General features: G+C 27.0%; 1 protein-coding gene across 1 annotated transcript in view; it reads right to left on the bottom strand.

Moving 5' to 3' along the window:
* Positions 1 to 3,997: 3,997 nt before the first annotated feature.
* Phum_PHUM572440 (ADAM 9 precursor, putative) overlaps positions 3,998 to 14,199 on the bottom strand; it is a gene marked incomplete at both ends in the record, with an annotated part of 12,532 nt that continues 2,330 nt past the window's right edge. Inside the window, 21 exons of the mRNA XM_002432105.1 lie at positions 3,998 to 4,247; positions 4,380 to 4,583; positions 4,669 to 4,778; positions 4,859 to 4,993; positions 5,065 to 5,286; positions 5,359 to 5,537; positions 5,625 to 5,695; positions 5,877 to 5,940; positions 6,383 to 6,516; positions 8,011 to 8,149; positions 10,016 to 10,199; positions 10,479 to 10,574; positions 10,671 to 10,755; positions 10,840 to 11,264; positions 11,344 to 11,511; positions 11,597 to 11,760; positions 11,840 to 12,009; positions 12,687 to 12,859; positions 12,960 to 13,034; positions 13,339 to 13,405; positions 13,721 to 13,866. Of these exons, the coding sequence (XP_002432150.1) occupies positions 3,998 to 4,247; positions 4,380 to 4,583; positions 4,669 to 4,778; positions 4,859 to 4,993; positions 5,065 to 5,286; positions 5,359 to 5,537; positions 5,625 to 5,695; positions 5,877 to 5,940; positions 6,383 to 6,516; positions 8,011 to 8,149; positions 10,016 to 10,199; positions 10,479 to 10,574; positions 10,671 to 10,755; positions 10,840 to 11,264; positions 11,344 to 11,511; positions 11,597 to 11,760; positions 11,840 to 12,009; positions 12,687 to 12,859; positions 12,960 to 13,034; positions 13,339 to 13,405; positions 13,721 to 13,866 (3,261 nt within the window). The remainder of the gene's footprint in view (positions 4,248 to 4,379; positions 4,584 to 4,668; positions 4,779 to 4,858; positions 4,994 to 5,064; positions 5,287 to 5,358; positions 5,538 to 5,624; positions 5,696 to 5,876; positions 5,941 to 6,382; positions 6,517 to 8,010; positions 8,150 to 10,015; positions 10,200 to 10,478; positions 10,575 to 10,670; positions 10,756 to 10,839; positions 11,265 to 11,343; positions 11,512 to 11,596; positions 11,761 to 11,839; positions 12,010 to 12,686; positions 12,860 to 12,959; positions 13,035 to 13,338; positions 13,406 to 13,720; positions 13,867 to 14,199) is intronic.

Genomic DNA, 14,199 nt, shown 5'->3' on the forward strand with positions numbered 1-14,199 from the left:
TAATAAAATAGAGCACGGATAGATACGGAGTCTCGAGAGGGAGACACCGTCGTAAATCGAAAACGTTAAAATCAGAAAGCGAAGAATACGATAGTTTAGGTTCGGATTCGGATACGGATTTAGGATCTATGAGCAGAACGGAATCGTCGCCTCACGTTTCATCATCGGAAAGGCAAAAATATCAAACGAACGAAATGTTATCATCATCATCGTATAGAAGACATCGGAAATGTTCAGAAAGCGAAAGAGAAAAACTTAGACTTCCGGAATTGGTGCCACGTCCACTTTATCACAGTAAGCAAATGTATTTATTTTAATTATTATTATTATTATTAATGAACTATTTTACTATGCAAATTAATGATTATAGGTTATAATTTTAGAAACTTTAAATCGATATCAAGATACGAGGCTGCTACAGAAAGAGCAGTTGCTCATTTTTAAAAAAATTTAAATAAAAAAGAAAAGAGCAATATTTTTTTTCTTTTTAAATGTAAATAAAAAAAAAAGCTCAAAATAATAATAATAATTACGATAATTTTTTTACATATGTATATATATATATAAATTAAATTTTGTTATATAAAAAAATGTTATTAATTAAATTTATTATTAAAAAAAAAAAAATTTTCACTTACCTTTTTTCTCCGTGAAAATCCATCGAAAAATAAAAAAGATCCGTAACCGACGAAGACTACAACGACAATGACAATAACGACGACATGTTTTCTTTTATGACCGGAAATGACGTATTTGTTTCGTCATAGGAATTTCTTTAAAAATAAATCGTCGTCTGCTTCTCTCTATGTAAATAATCGATTAAGTTTTAATCGATTATTTTTTTTTTTTTTTTAATTTGAATTTTTATTTCAACCACGTGGAAACCTTCGGTGATGATAAGAGGTTAAATTCCCATTTTGACCTTTTATCATTCCCCATAATTATAAAAACAATTAAACAACGACCCACAGGATAATTTTTCTGGAAAATTTTCATACATCCCACAAGAATCGACCGTTTATTTACACTCCCCTCCACACTTCTCTCTCTTCCACTTCCCCTCTCTCTAACCCTCCCACTTTCCCCACCCTTACTCACTCCTACTTCCCCTCGCACTTTCCCCACCCTCTCTCACTCCTACTTCCCCTCCCACTTTCCCCACCCTCTCTCACTCCTACTTCCCCTCCCACTTTCCCCACCCTCTCTCACTCCTACTTCCCCTCCCACTTTCCCCACCCTCTCTCACGCCTTCTTCCCCTCCTACTTTCTCCTCCCTCCCTACCCCACTTCCCCTCCCACTGTCTTCCTTCCACTTCCCCTCTCACTTTCCTCCCCCACCTTCCCCTCCCTCCTCCCCGTTAAATATCTCGCATAAAATAAAAAAAGCAAAATTTATTAATTCTTTTTATTTATTTATTTATTTATATTAGTTAACAAATCATAATCATTATTATTAATATTAATTTTTTTGTAAAAATTTCCATAATAAGGAATAAAATTATAATATATATGTATATATATATATATTTTTTTTTGTTTGTTTATTTTTTTAAATAATAAAATCAAATAAATTAAAAATAATAATAATAATAATAATAATAAATAAATAAAATTAATTAATAACAAATAAATAAATAAATAATTTTTTTATTTATTATAATTAATTGTTTTAATAAATTTCTACGGTTATCTAAAAACCTACAAAATATTCAATATAGCGAGAAACATTATACATTTCTTTTTATTTATTTATTGTTTAATAAACCGATTTTTTCAATATTAATTTCCGTGTGTAAATAATAATAATAATAATAATAATAAAACAATAATAAATAAATTTTTATTTATTTATTAACAGAAAAACAAAAATAAAATAAAACAAATCGACTAATAAAAAAAAAAATTATTATTATTTTTTTTCTTTTCTTTCCTTAGGGGGAGAGGGGAGGGGACTCGACTAAAAATTTTTCTTTTTTTTATTTATTTTATTTTATTTTGGTCAATTAATTATTAATAATTTATTTATTTAATATCTATTTTTATTTATTTATTTAATTACTTTTTTTTTTAAAGAAAAAAAAAATTTTCACTTTAGACATTATTATTATTATTATTATTATTATTATTATTATTATTATTATTATTATTATTATTATTATTATTATTATTATTATTATTATTATTAATATTATTTTGTCAACAGTTTCGTTTTGATTTTTTTAAAAAACGAACAAAAACGATCAAAAAAAAAATTATATGGGAAAAGTATTAATAAGGGATTAAAAAAGGAATAAGAAGGGATTAGAGGGTGATTAAAACAAAAATCGGTTGAATATTATTAAATGCCTATAAAAAAAAAAAATTAAACCTCGAGGGGAGGAATGAGTGGGAGTGGGAGGGATTTAAACATTTTTTTTTTTCGTTTTAAGCCTAAAGTTTTTTTTTATCATTATCATTATCATTAATTAATTAATTATTATTATTATTATTATTACTTTTCTTACTTTTATACACCCTGTATTATACATGTATATTTATACATATATATATATATATATATTTATATTTATATATTTATTTACGTTATGTATTATGAATGCTATTAATAAATAAATAAAAATTTATTAACGATTAAAATTATTAATAAATAAATAAATAAAGTTAATTAAAGAAAAAAAGAAAATTAATTAAAAAATAAACAAATAAAAATTATTAATTTTTAAAAAAATAATAATCATCATCATCGTCATCCGACGTTAAATTATTTTTTAAAATAAATTTTAATATTATTTATTTAATAATTTTATTAATTAATAAATTTTTTATTTTTTTAATTAAATAAATAAATAAATAAACAAAAGAAAACGAAAAAGGAGGAAAAATTAAAAAAAAAAAAAAGAAAATTTTAATTTTTTTCTTTACCGGGAATTATTATTATTATTAGTATTATTATTATTTATTTATTTATAATTCATGCGAATATATATATATAATTTATAATAATTTTCATTATTATCGCGATTTAATAGTTATTACTATTTAATAATAAGTAAGTAATTTATTTTATTTTATTTTTATAAATTTAAAAAACACTTAGGAATGAATGAACACTTTGTACTTTAACTTATCATCAACACACTCAAAACAACTTCCAGTGGTCGCACTAAATTTTTTTTTTTTTTTATAAGTTGGCACTACGATCACTACGTTAATTATTTATTTTATTTTGTTGTCCGATTGTTTTTTTTTTACGGTTTGTTTTTTTTTTTTTGTTGGACTATACTTGAAAACAATTTTTTTTTTAAATTAAAAATTATTTGCGTCATTTATAATTACTATAAATATTAAAAAAACAAAAAAATGTTTTTTTATGTTTTTATGTTTTCGTTTGTTTTTTATGTTTTTTTTTATAACCGTTTTTATCAGAGGTACAAAAATTCTCTGTTTTTCTTTAATTAATTATTTATTATTGTTTAATTAAAAATGCTGGTGGAGGATGCTTTTTAAAAATTTTTTTGAGCAATTTGAATTTGCTTATTTGCCTAAATTGACTCATTAAAATGACTAATAATAATAGTAATAATAATAATAATAATAATATGTTGTAGTAATCATTGGTTCGTTTGTTGTCTTTGGAAGGAATGTTTTAGGTATTACGTATGTTTCTTTTTTTTCGTAAATAATTTAGTTATTATTATTATTTGTTTATTGATAAAGAAAATGGCATCGAGTATCACTTTAATTAAAAGCATCCCAAGCATTATTATTATTATTATTACTATTATTATCATTATCATTAATAAATAATTGTTAATATATACATTTTTATATTTATTTAAACGTGTGACGTTTTCATAAAATAAAATCTCACCGGAAGAGTATCGTACCTAGATAAAGGCGTAATTCTCTTATCAGCGAAAATATAATGTTTTGTTTTACCGAAAAGAGACAAGACACAGACATCAGCACCGGTCCGATGACCAACCTTGATTCACTATCAGTGTTTGTATTCCGGAGCCATGGATGGACTATCGTTGTTTGAATCGTCCGAATCGGTACTACTAAGGGGTGACGGGTAATATTCTCTTTGGGACATTCCCCCTGACGACGTGTTTAATTGTTGGCTCTCTCGGTGGTGCCTGCTGCGGTGCCCAGAGCCGCTTCCGGTGCCGCTGACGCTGACTCCAGGCACGAGTTCCTCGCTAGCGCTCCTCACTAGTGCTGGTTGAGCTTGAATAAATTCATCACTAGAATTATAAAATAATCCCTTGTGACTTCCTTCTCAGTTATCTTTCCATTTCATTTTGGTAATAACTGAGTTTTGACAGGAAGTTATTATACCCAAAGTTAATAATAATAATAATGATAATGATAATTACCTTTCGCTATCGGGCGTATCACCGCAATCAACGACTCTGTCATGATCAGCGGATTCGTAAATTCCTTCTTCTTCTTGCATGTATCCGTGAGTGTGCTGATGAGAATGTGGAGAAGAATGCGCTCTTCCCGTCGTACTCGGGTGCCTATACCTTCCGTAAACGAACCTAGGTTCGTCTTCACCTCTTTGTCCTCGCGTTCTCACACTTATCATTAAAACAAAAAAAAATTTTTGGCGCGTTTATTTAAAAGTTTAAAATAATGCGAAAGTGATAAGAAAACTAAACCCACCTTTGTGGATCGGATGCTTCTAATCTGTAGTGCCTATCTGCTTCTGTTTCAGACATGCGTATATCTTCCGAACCGGAAGGACTCATATGTCGTGCTGAATGATGTTCCAGCTGAAATTAATAAATAATAATAATAATAATTCTTCTTGATGTTTCTTCTCTTTGTTTTTCTTAATAATATCCGTCGTTACCTGTCGAACGAGATCTTCTAAATTTCTAATTCTAATAGGACCACAAGATGGAGGAAGTTCTTCATCCTCATCGTCTATTCTTCTATGTGAATCCACTAAAACTGTGTGAGTTTGACCGTGATCACATATTTTTTCCTAAAATAAAATAAAATAAATAAATATGAAACGGAAAAAAAATTTGTTATTAAGAAGAAAAACACGCGAACCTGAGATCCTCCTCTGGACGATCGTCTATCTAAAAGACTTTTTCTTAGAATTTCTTCGGATAATAAACTCGAGGATCCACTTGGAGTGTGCATTCCCAATCCACCGGGTGGTCCTCTATGAGTTGAATGCGAAGCAGCAGTTCTTAATGCTTCTAATATATCTTCGTGATATCCATTTAAATTTTTTAAGGCTCTTTCAACCTCTGACATTGTGGCAGTACTCTGAAAACAATCAAATTTATTATTATTATTTAAAATTACAACAAATTGTTTTTGTTTAAACAAATGACTCACATCTCCGACATTATTATCAGATTGAGAAAGAATTTCTTGATTATCACTTTGTGAATCTTCAGACCATTTTTCTTTAGATTCTCCAATTGAGCCATATGGTTTTTTAAGTATTCCTTTTTCAGGAAGTTTGGACAGATTGTTTGGAGGTATATCTATAAAAGCAACAGATTCTTCTTCACCTACAAGTTTTTTGTTTTTTGTTTTGTTTTGTGTGTGTTTTCAAATTACAAAAATGTGCACTCGTGCATGAACAGATATATATTTACCGGAAATGGTTGGATCTTCTTCGCTACCCGATCCTATTGTTCCTCTTTTTAATTGTTGACTTTTATGCTCGCTAAAACAAAAATTATTTAAAGAAAAATTTTAATTTAAATTAATAATAATAATTCAATTAAAAAAAAAAACGTTTAGAGTAGCAATTTGGCAATTTTACACGACATATATAATTCAACAACAACCACGACAACAACAACAACAACAACAATAAAATCGTTTTTTTGTTATAATGTACTAACAGTATATGAGCTGTTGCTTGTTGATCGCTATGATTTCCAGGACAAAATAAAACACGTTGCGAATCTCCACGGCTGAAAAAATTATAAAAAAAAAAAATTTTTTTTTTAAACTTTTCTTTTTTCTTTTTTTTTGTTTATAAAAAAAAGTCGCTTTGATTTTTTTTTTGTTTATAACAAACAATCAAGACAAAAGAAATTAAAACTCGTGAAAAATTGCCAAAATTGCTTATTGTTAATAAACAATTTTTCAAAAAAAAAAAAAAAAAAAAAACAAAAAGACTTGAGATTTCTTCTGCTACGCTATTAGTAATAATAATAAAAAGTTTATTAACAATAAAAAATTATTAAATAGTTTTTATGTAAATAAATAAATAAAAAATCAAAGCAACTTACCAAAAAAAGCAGATGTGATAATTGATAATATTTATTTTTGTTCTCGTTTCTCGTCAATTATTTTTTAATAAATAATAATAATGATAGCGATAATAATAATACTTACCTGTAACTGGGCATGTTTCCAAATGTAAGAATCTTATTAACAGAATCAATGGACGTGTCTTCTGTTGCTGATGCGCTGCTCGTTTTTTTCAACATTGGTTTCTTAATATTAGGAGGCTCGTATTTAGGCATTGTGCTTTTCCTTTAGACAAAAAAATAAAAACAATATGGAAAAAAGGAAAATTAAGAATTTGCAAATAATAATAATAATAATAATGATGATGATGATAAAGATGAATTAAATAAAATAATAATAATAAGATGAATATGAAGAAAAACAGCCAAAAGCAAAAAAAAATGGAAAAAAAAAGTTTTTTTTTTTTGAATGATATGAAAGGTTTTTTTATTTTTGAGCACTTTAGTTTTTTTTTTTGTTATGAAAAAGGAAAATTATTATTATTGTTTTTGTGTGTGAGAGAGAGAAAGAGAGGGGGCGTGGAGCGAGGGGGGAATATCGCGGGAAAGGATCAACATCAAAAGTAGTAGTATGTGAGTGTTGTTTGTGTGTGCGCAACATAAAACGAAAAAAAATAATAATAATAATAAACAGACACAATCTCATATCCACACAATGAATGTTTTTTTGTTAAAATGATAAACGATAACAATAATAATAATAATAATAATAATAAATCTTACCGTGCTCTATGCAGCAAAAGCAAATTTTTTTTTTTTTTTAGAAGATGAATTAATAAAAAAAAAAAAATTAGAAAACTTTATTTTTATTTTATAATTAGCTTTCGTAAAATTCTATTTTCTAATTTTTTTTTTTTTCATAATAAACCTAATATTCTAAATCAATGCCATCTATTGTTTAAATAAATAATTTTACAAAAAAAAAAAAAACTAAATTATTTTAAATTAATTAATTAATTATTTTCACACCTTACTGTCTAATTATTTTTTTTAATAATCAATAAAACTATTACTTAAGTAATTTTAATTAATTAACAATAATAATAATAATAATAATAATAATAATAATAAATCTAATAATTTTTAGCAATATAATAAGCATAATATCCTCATACTACCATTATAGCCTATTATAAAATTAATAGCAACAGCGATATTATTTTTCAAAAATCTATTTATTTATGTACGTAAGTTATTTATTATTAATAATAATAATAAGTATTATTATTTTTCTAAATAAAAGCTGCGTGAACAAATAGCTCGGAACGGGGGGGGGGGGTAAGTAACTACATCCGGTTTTACTTTTTTGTTAATAAAAAGATTTTTTAGTTTTTTTTTTTTTTTTTTTAGTTAAACATTCTAATTAATAATAACAATAATTTTTTTAAAAATTTAACTCACTTGTTTTTGTTTTGTCAAAGGAAAGAAAATTTTTTTTTTCTGTTTTGTTTTTGTTTTTTTTTTTTTATCGTTGATAACGAAAAAAAAGAAGAAGAGATCTAAATCTACTAAAAATGTCTACATATATATATTTCCTTTGATTAAATTTTTTTATGTTAAAAAAAAAAAAAAATTGTTTGTTGTTGTTTGATATTTATTTTTATCGTGTTGTGTTGTTCGTGTGTGTTTGTGTTTGTTTGTGTGTGTGTGTGTGTGTGTGAGTGAGTGGCGGCAATAATACAAAATGTTATAACTAATTTTAACGGTAAAGTGGACCCACCTCAAGCAAAGCGAGAAATTTTTGTGTACAACCACCGACCTGTAGCACAGTGCCATGAGAGCAAACAGGATGAAAACCCCCCCAACCACAGACATCAGCACTCCTACCAAAAACCCAGTATTAGTACTATGATAATTTTCTGTAAAAGAAGGAAAAGGAAAAACTTTTTGTTATAACAAAACAAAAAAAAAAGAAAAAGTTTCTCACAAATGAAAATTTGTGAGACGCCCCATTTTAAAGTAATCATCACACCTGTAATTTAACTTTTATAAAATAACCAGAAAATACCAAAATAAATAATAATAATAATAAAAATTTTCTCGTCCTTTTGAAATCCTTTTGATGAAAACCGGAAACAATTGTAAAAAATCCTTTTCCTTTTTTTTTTCTTTTGTTTTTGTTTTTCATTTTTTTTTGTACAATTCCGTGACTGTTTTAATAAAACAACTAATAAAAAAAAAAAATTTTTTATTTTTTACATAAATAAATAAAAACGTACCTGATAATAATGACAAATCATTTAGTTGTATTAATTTACATGAAAATCAATTATTAATAATTTATTATTAATTTTTTTTTTCTGTACAGTTTTGTTTTGCGCGCGCCTTTAAAAAAAAAATTTTCCGCCTTTTAAAAAAATTTTCTTTTATACCGAACATAATAATAATAAAAATAATTATTATTATTGTAACGACAGTTAGGTTAGAAAATAAATAAATAATTAATTTTTTTTTTCTATCAGTAATAAAAACAACAATAATAATAATAATTGTATATACAGTAAAGCAAATACGACAGAAAGCAAAAAATAAAAAATTATTTATAATAATTTTATGTATGTATATATGTACGTTATTAATTATTAATAATACATAAAAATAAATTAATAAATTAATAAATAATGCTAAACATTACATCATTATGTATCGTTAACGTTAAAATAATAATAATAATAAATAAGTACGTGTTAATTTAAAAAAAAATCAAAATAATAAAGAATTTCTTTTTGTTATTGTTGTTGCTGTTGTTGTTGTTTAAAAAAAATCTTACCTGGCAAAACAAAAAAAAAAAAAACAACAAAACTGTACAGAAAAACATTTAAAAAAATATATATATATATATTCTGAACAAAGGCAACGACTGCACACAGACACACGCAGCAACATCAATGCGTACAAACGAGCTTCTGAAAAAAATTTATAAAAATAAAAACAAAAAACAAAACATGACGTCATACCCTTCGTTTTTTGTAACTTAAAAAAAAAAAAACAAATACAAAAAAAAAAAAACATCAAAAAAATTTTCTCTTCTTTTTTTTTAGTCAGGCAGGCAACACAACAAGATGACAATATATTTATTAAATCCACAAAACTACCTCCATGTTGATTCTTGTCACAATAAATAATAAATCCATATCGTGATAGGATATTAAAGTGCTCTATAAGGATTTATTTTTAATTCGAGGTATGTAGGAGATAAGTAGTAGTAGTAGTAGTAGTAGTAGTAGGAATAGTTATGGCGTAAAAAGGTTTAAAAAGTATTTCAAATATTTTTTGTTTGTGAGTGAGTGTGTGTGTGTTGTGTGTTTGAAGGAGGTGTGTGTGTGTGTGTGTGTACCTGTAGCAAACGGCCATTAAAGTAAAGCAGATAAAAACTCCTTTAACGACTCCGACAAGTATAAAAACCATTGCTAAAGTTGATAAATTGTTATTATTTCCGCCTGGAAAAGAAAAATATTTAAAAAAAAAAAAAAAACAAATTTCATTATTATTATTTTTTTTTTTTTCATTTAAAAGAGAAAAATTAAATTAAATTCAAATTATAATTCCGACTCCAGTCGAAATTTTCATTTTTTTTTATACCTCCACCACCATATATATTTAAAAATAAATTTCAATATGGCGTCAAAACAAAAAAAAAATTATAAATCCATTAATTATTATGCGTGAAAAGAATTTTCTATTTTTCTTTTTTTAAAAGTTAATTAAATAAAAATATATCTTACCGTATGGCGTAACTTTTTTTTGCATTTGCGATTCTAATATGGCTTTTAAATCTTCTTTTGATGCTGGAGTTTTTCCAGTCGAAGATGGAGAACTCGATTTAGATTCATCAACTTCTAATTGTATTGAGCAATCTGGACCGCTCCAACCCAATTCGCAGTGACATTTATTGATATTAGAACAAACCTTTAATTACAAACAACAGGAAAAAAAAATGTGTTACAAGCAGAAGATATTATTTTATCGTTTTAAAAAAATATAACAATGTTTGTTGTTGTTGTTGTGTTTGTTTGTTTCTAAAGAGAATTTTTTTTTTTTTTTTTTTTTGATAAAGTCATAAATTTAAAATCTTTTTTTTTTGTAATATTGAAATGAGTGTTCGGATTGCTTCGGGCATTGACGAAAATAAATTTAAACAAACATGAAAACTGTTTTCTAATTTCCGGTTATTCAAATAAAACTCACCCCATGTCCAGAACATTCCAGATCGTTATGATTACTAGGGCACTTCACTGAATCTAAATGTAAAAAAATGCTCGTGCAAGTTTGATTGATACAGATCTGGGGAATAAAATAAAAAAAAAAAAATTTTTTATTTGTTCGGCTTAAAAAATTTCTTTCTTTTTTTTTTTTTTTCTAGATTTTTCTTTTTCTTACCAGTTGATCTCCGCATGGAGTACCGTCTCTTACTAATCCATCAACTGGTATATTTTTTTGACCTTGAATTTTGGCACTTATCGATCTGTAAAAAGATAGAGAAAAAAATTCAATTTTTTTTAATTATATAACACGGGAAACGATATAAATTAGTAGAAGATAAACTTACTTGCACTCGTATTCGACTCCTTTGATTGATATTATTGTCCTGGAGAAAAGTTGATCGACTCCAGCAGCAACCGGATGCCTGTTACCAAGTTGACATTGTAACGATCCGCAACGAGCATTTTCCGGATCGCATTTTATATATTGACCATTTTCATCCATTCCGCAGTGACCGTTAAGTGAACCTTTCGAATTAAATTGTTCGAAACATTGTTTGTCGGCAGCTATGCCACCGTATCCCCAAATGGCTTCGCATTGGAGGTTGAGCGTCGGACAAACACCGTTAAAACAATAACCGGAATCTTGAGAGCAAGGGCTACCATTTTTTTTATGTATGTCAACCGGACAAAATCCGGTTTCTCCGTTACAATATTCTGGTAAGTCGCATTCGTTGACGGCGTCACGACACGTCACTCCTCTCGATCTCAACTTTAAGTTTGAAAATTAATAATATTAATTGGAAAATTCCAGGAGGGAAAATTCCCAGAGAAAAATAATAAAAACTTACGCGACAGTTTTCGCAACAAGGACCACTGGCACATTCAGATTCGCTGGTAAGTTTACAAGTGATAGGATCACAACACGGATCGATTTCGTGACATTCTTCGATCGTACCACAATCGCACATTTCTCCTTCTTCAACTATGCCATTTCCGCAACTTCTATGAGAATCGAACTAAAAAAAAAAAATTATATCCGGTAATAATATCCGGAAAATTTTTTTATTAACATCATCATTTTACCATTGATTGATCATTTACCTCGTTGGGTTTATTTAACAAACAAATCCCGTGACCGATTCTTAGAGAATCGATATAATCACTTTTAGAACAGTCTGAAAATTTATACGGTTGTACATTTTCTAATCCGGCAATTCCCTGAGCCATAAGACAACCGTGCCAATCTCGACAATAACATTCTTCTCCTAAAACGAATCAAATCGTCGTACAAACAACAACCGAAGGGTAAAAGAAGATGGAAAAAAATGGATATTTAAAACTCACTCCCATCATCGTGCCCCATTCCGATATTGTGTCCGATCATGTGCGCCATTGTTGCCGCCAAAATGTGAGGTTCGTAGGTATTAACATCGACGGAAATACCAACCGATTTAGTTGTGCAAACAGCTTCCGGAACTGCCATTCCAGCTTCACCACCGATAAATGACTCACCACTGAAAGAAAAATTTTTTTTTTTTAAAATAATTTGAAAATTTTTTGTTTTTTCTCTCTCTCTCTCTCTTTCTGTTTTATTTTTATTCGTTAGAAATTCTAAAAAAACCGGAAAAAAAATTATTTTAATACGAAAATAAAAAAAAAAAAGGTAAAGTTCACCGCCTTCTAATTCATTTTAACTTTAAGTAACGTGAAAAACATGAAAATACGTCAATATTGATGGAGTCATCCTTAAAACCAGTTTTGTAAAGGCAAGTTTGAGAGTGCAAAGAGAGAGAGAGAGAGAAAAAAGAGGATACAAAGAGAGAGAGAAAAAAACAGGTAAAAAAAGGTGAAAAGATCCCAATTTTCTTTCCCTCAAATATTGTATTTACTTATCTTTCCGACAAGTTTTTTCCCATTTTTTCCTTTTTCTTCCCTTTTCCTTTCCTTCCCTTCTCCTCTTTTCCTTTTTTTTTATTTTTTGTCACTTTTTTTTTGACATTTTCCTTTTTTCCTTTTCCAATTTTCCCCTCCTCCCCAAATAAAAAAAAAAAATCTTTTCCTTTGAATTATTTTTTTTTTAAACTTTGAATTCGATAATGTTACGTTTTTTTTTTTTTTTAAATTTAAAAAATGATTTTATTTTTACAAATAATAATAATAATAATGATGATGATGATGATGATAAACTCACGTTAATAATTGACTTGTGTCTTTGTCTATTTTGAACATTTTTCTCGAGGTATAATCGTTAAAATTGAGCAAAGCTCGACTGATATCTTGAGTCTTATCAATTGTTATTTTATTTATGCTTTGCCACGTTTCTATATAGACAATGGAAACTCTCGTGTTGAGCGCTCGATAATACTAAAAAAAAAAAAAAATGGCGGACAAAATCACAAAAATTTAATTTCGATCAAAAAAAAAAAAAAAAAACAAGGAAAAAAAATAAAAATAAAATTCTTACCAAATCGGCAATGTTGGCAACTTGTATGGCATCGTGTATGACGTCAGCTCTCGTACTTCCGTTTCTTTTTTCAAACTGGACAAAAATTAAATTAAATTTATATTCTTTTAATTTTTTTTTTTTTTCATTGATTTAAAAAATAAATTTCATTTAAAGTTTTTTTGTTTTTTTTTTTTTTTGGATAAACTTAAGGTTTTCTCAAAAACCGGAAATTAACTTTACTCGAAAGTAGTAGTATTTACCGAAAAAAAAGGAAAAACTAAACGGAAATAGTTTTTTTTTTTTCATTACGACTTTAAGTTTTTCTATCGAATGGTGTTTTTCTTTTTTTTCCTTTTTTTTCTCCAGTACAAAAAAAAAAAAATTTAGAAAAACTTACCATTGCTTTGTCCAGTACCAGAGCGGTTTCAACGTATTTAGTAGCTTCTCTAACGTCTCTTTTATATCTGACATTTTGTTGAAAAACATTTTTCAAAACGAATTTTTCAAATTTTTTATTATTTTCTATTTTAGAATAATAATCATTTCCCGTTTTCGATTCTTTATCATTTTTTTTATAAGCGCCGTCGTCGTCGCTGTCACCGTCGCCATCGACGTCGACGCCGACGTCATCATTATCATCATCATCATTATTAAAGTTCTCATCGTCGTTTTTATTATCGTAATTACCGTTACCGCCACTTTCGTTAAATTTTTTATATTTTGTTCTATTTAAACTAAATAATTTTTCTTTATGACTAAAATTTGAGTCTCTTCTGTACCTTAAACCTAATATCGTTTCCGCTTCTTCTATTAATTCACTCACGTGTTTTGTTTTACGCGGATTTTTTCTCCAGTCGAGATTTCCAGAATTTGCACAGCCTTTATTTTGTTTAGCTCTCGCTTCAAATATAACGTGTGGGTGTTTCTGCTAAAACAAAATCAACGGATTAAAATGTTTCATTTTATCTTTTTATATCTAATAAAAAATTTATCGATCGATAAATTTTATTCTCTAATTCCATGACGACGTTTGACGGTAATTAAAAAAAAAAAAAAAAAAATATTTATAACAGACGACGTTTTTTTTTTCTTATTTTCTTTTTTTAATATTCGAAAATAAAAATCAAATTTTACAAAAAAAAAAAGGAAAGGAAAGGAATGGAAAAAAACGTCAAAGGAAAAAAAAAAAGGTTACGAAATGAAAGAAGAAAAAAATTTGCAAAACGAATTCGTTCGATTGATTTTTTAACTTTTCAAC

Source organism: Pediculus humanus, genomic scaffold (assembly GCF_000006295.1).
Source record: "Pediculus humanus corporis 1103172108303 genomic scaffold, whole genome shotgun sequence".
NCBI classification, from domain to species: Eukaryota; Metazoa; Arthropoda; class Insecta; order Psocodea; family Pediculidae; genus Pediculus; species Pediculus humanus.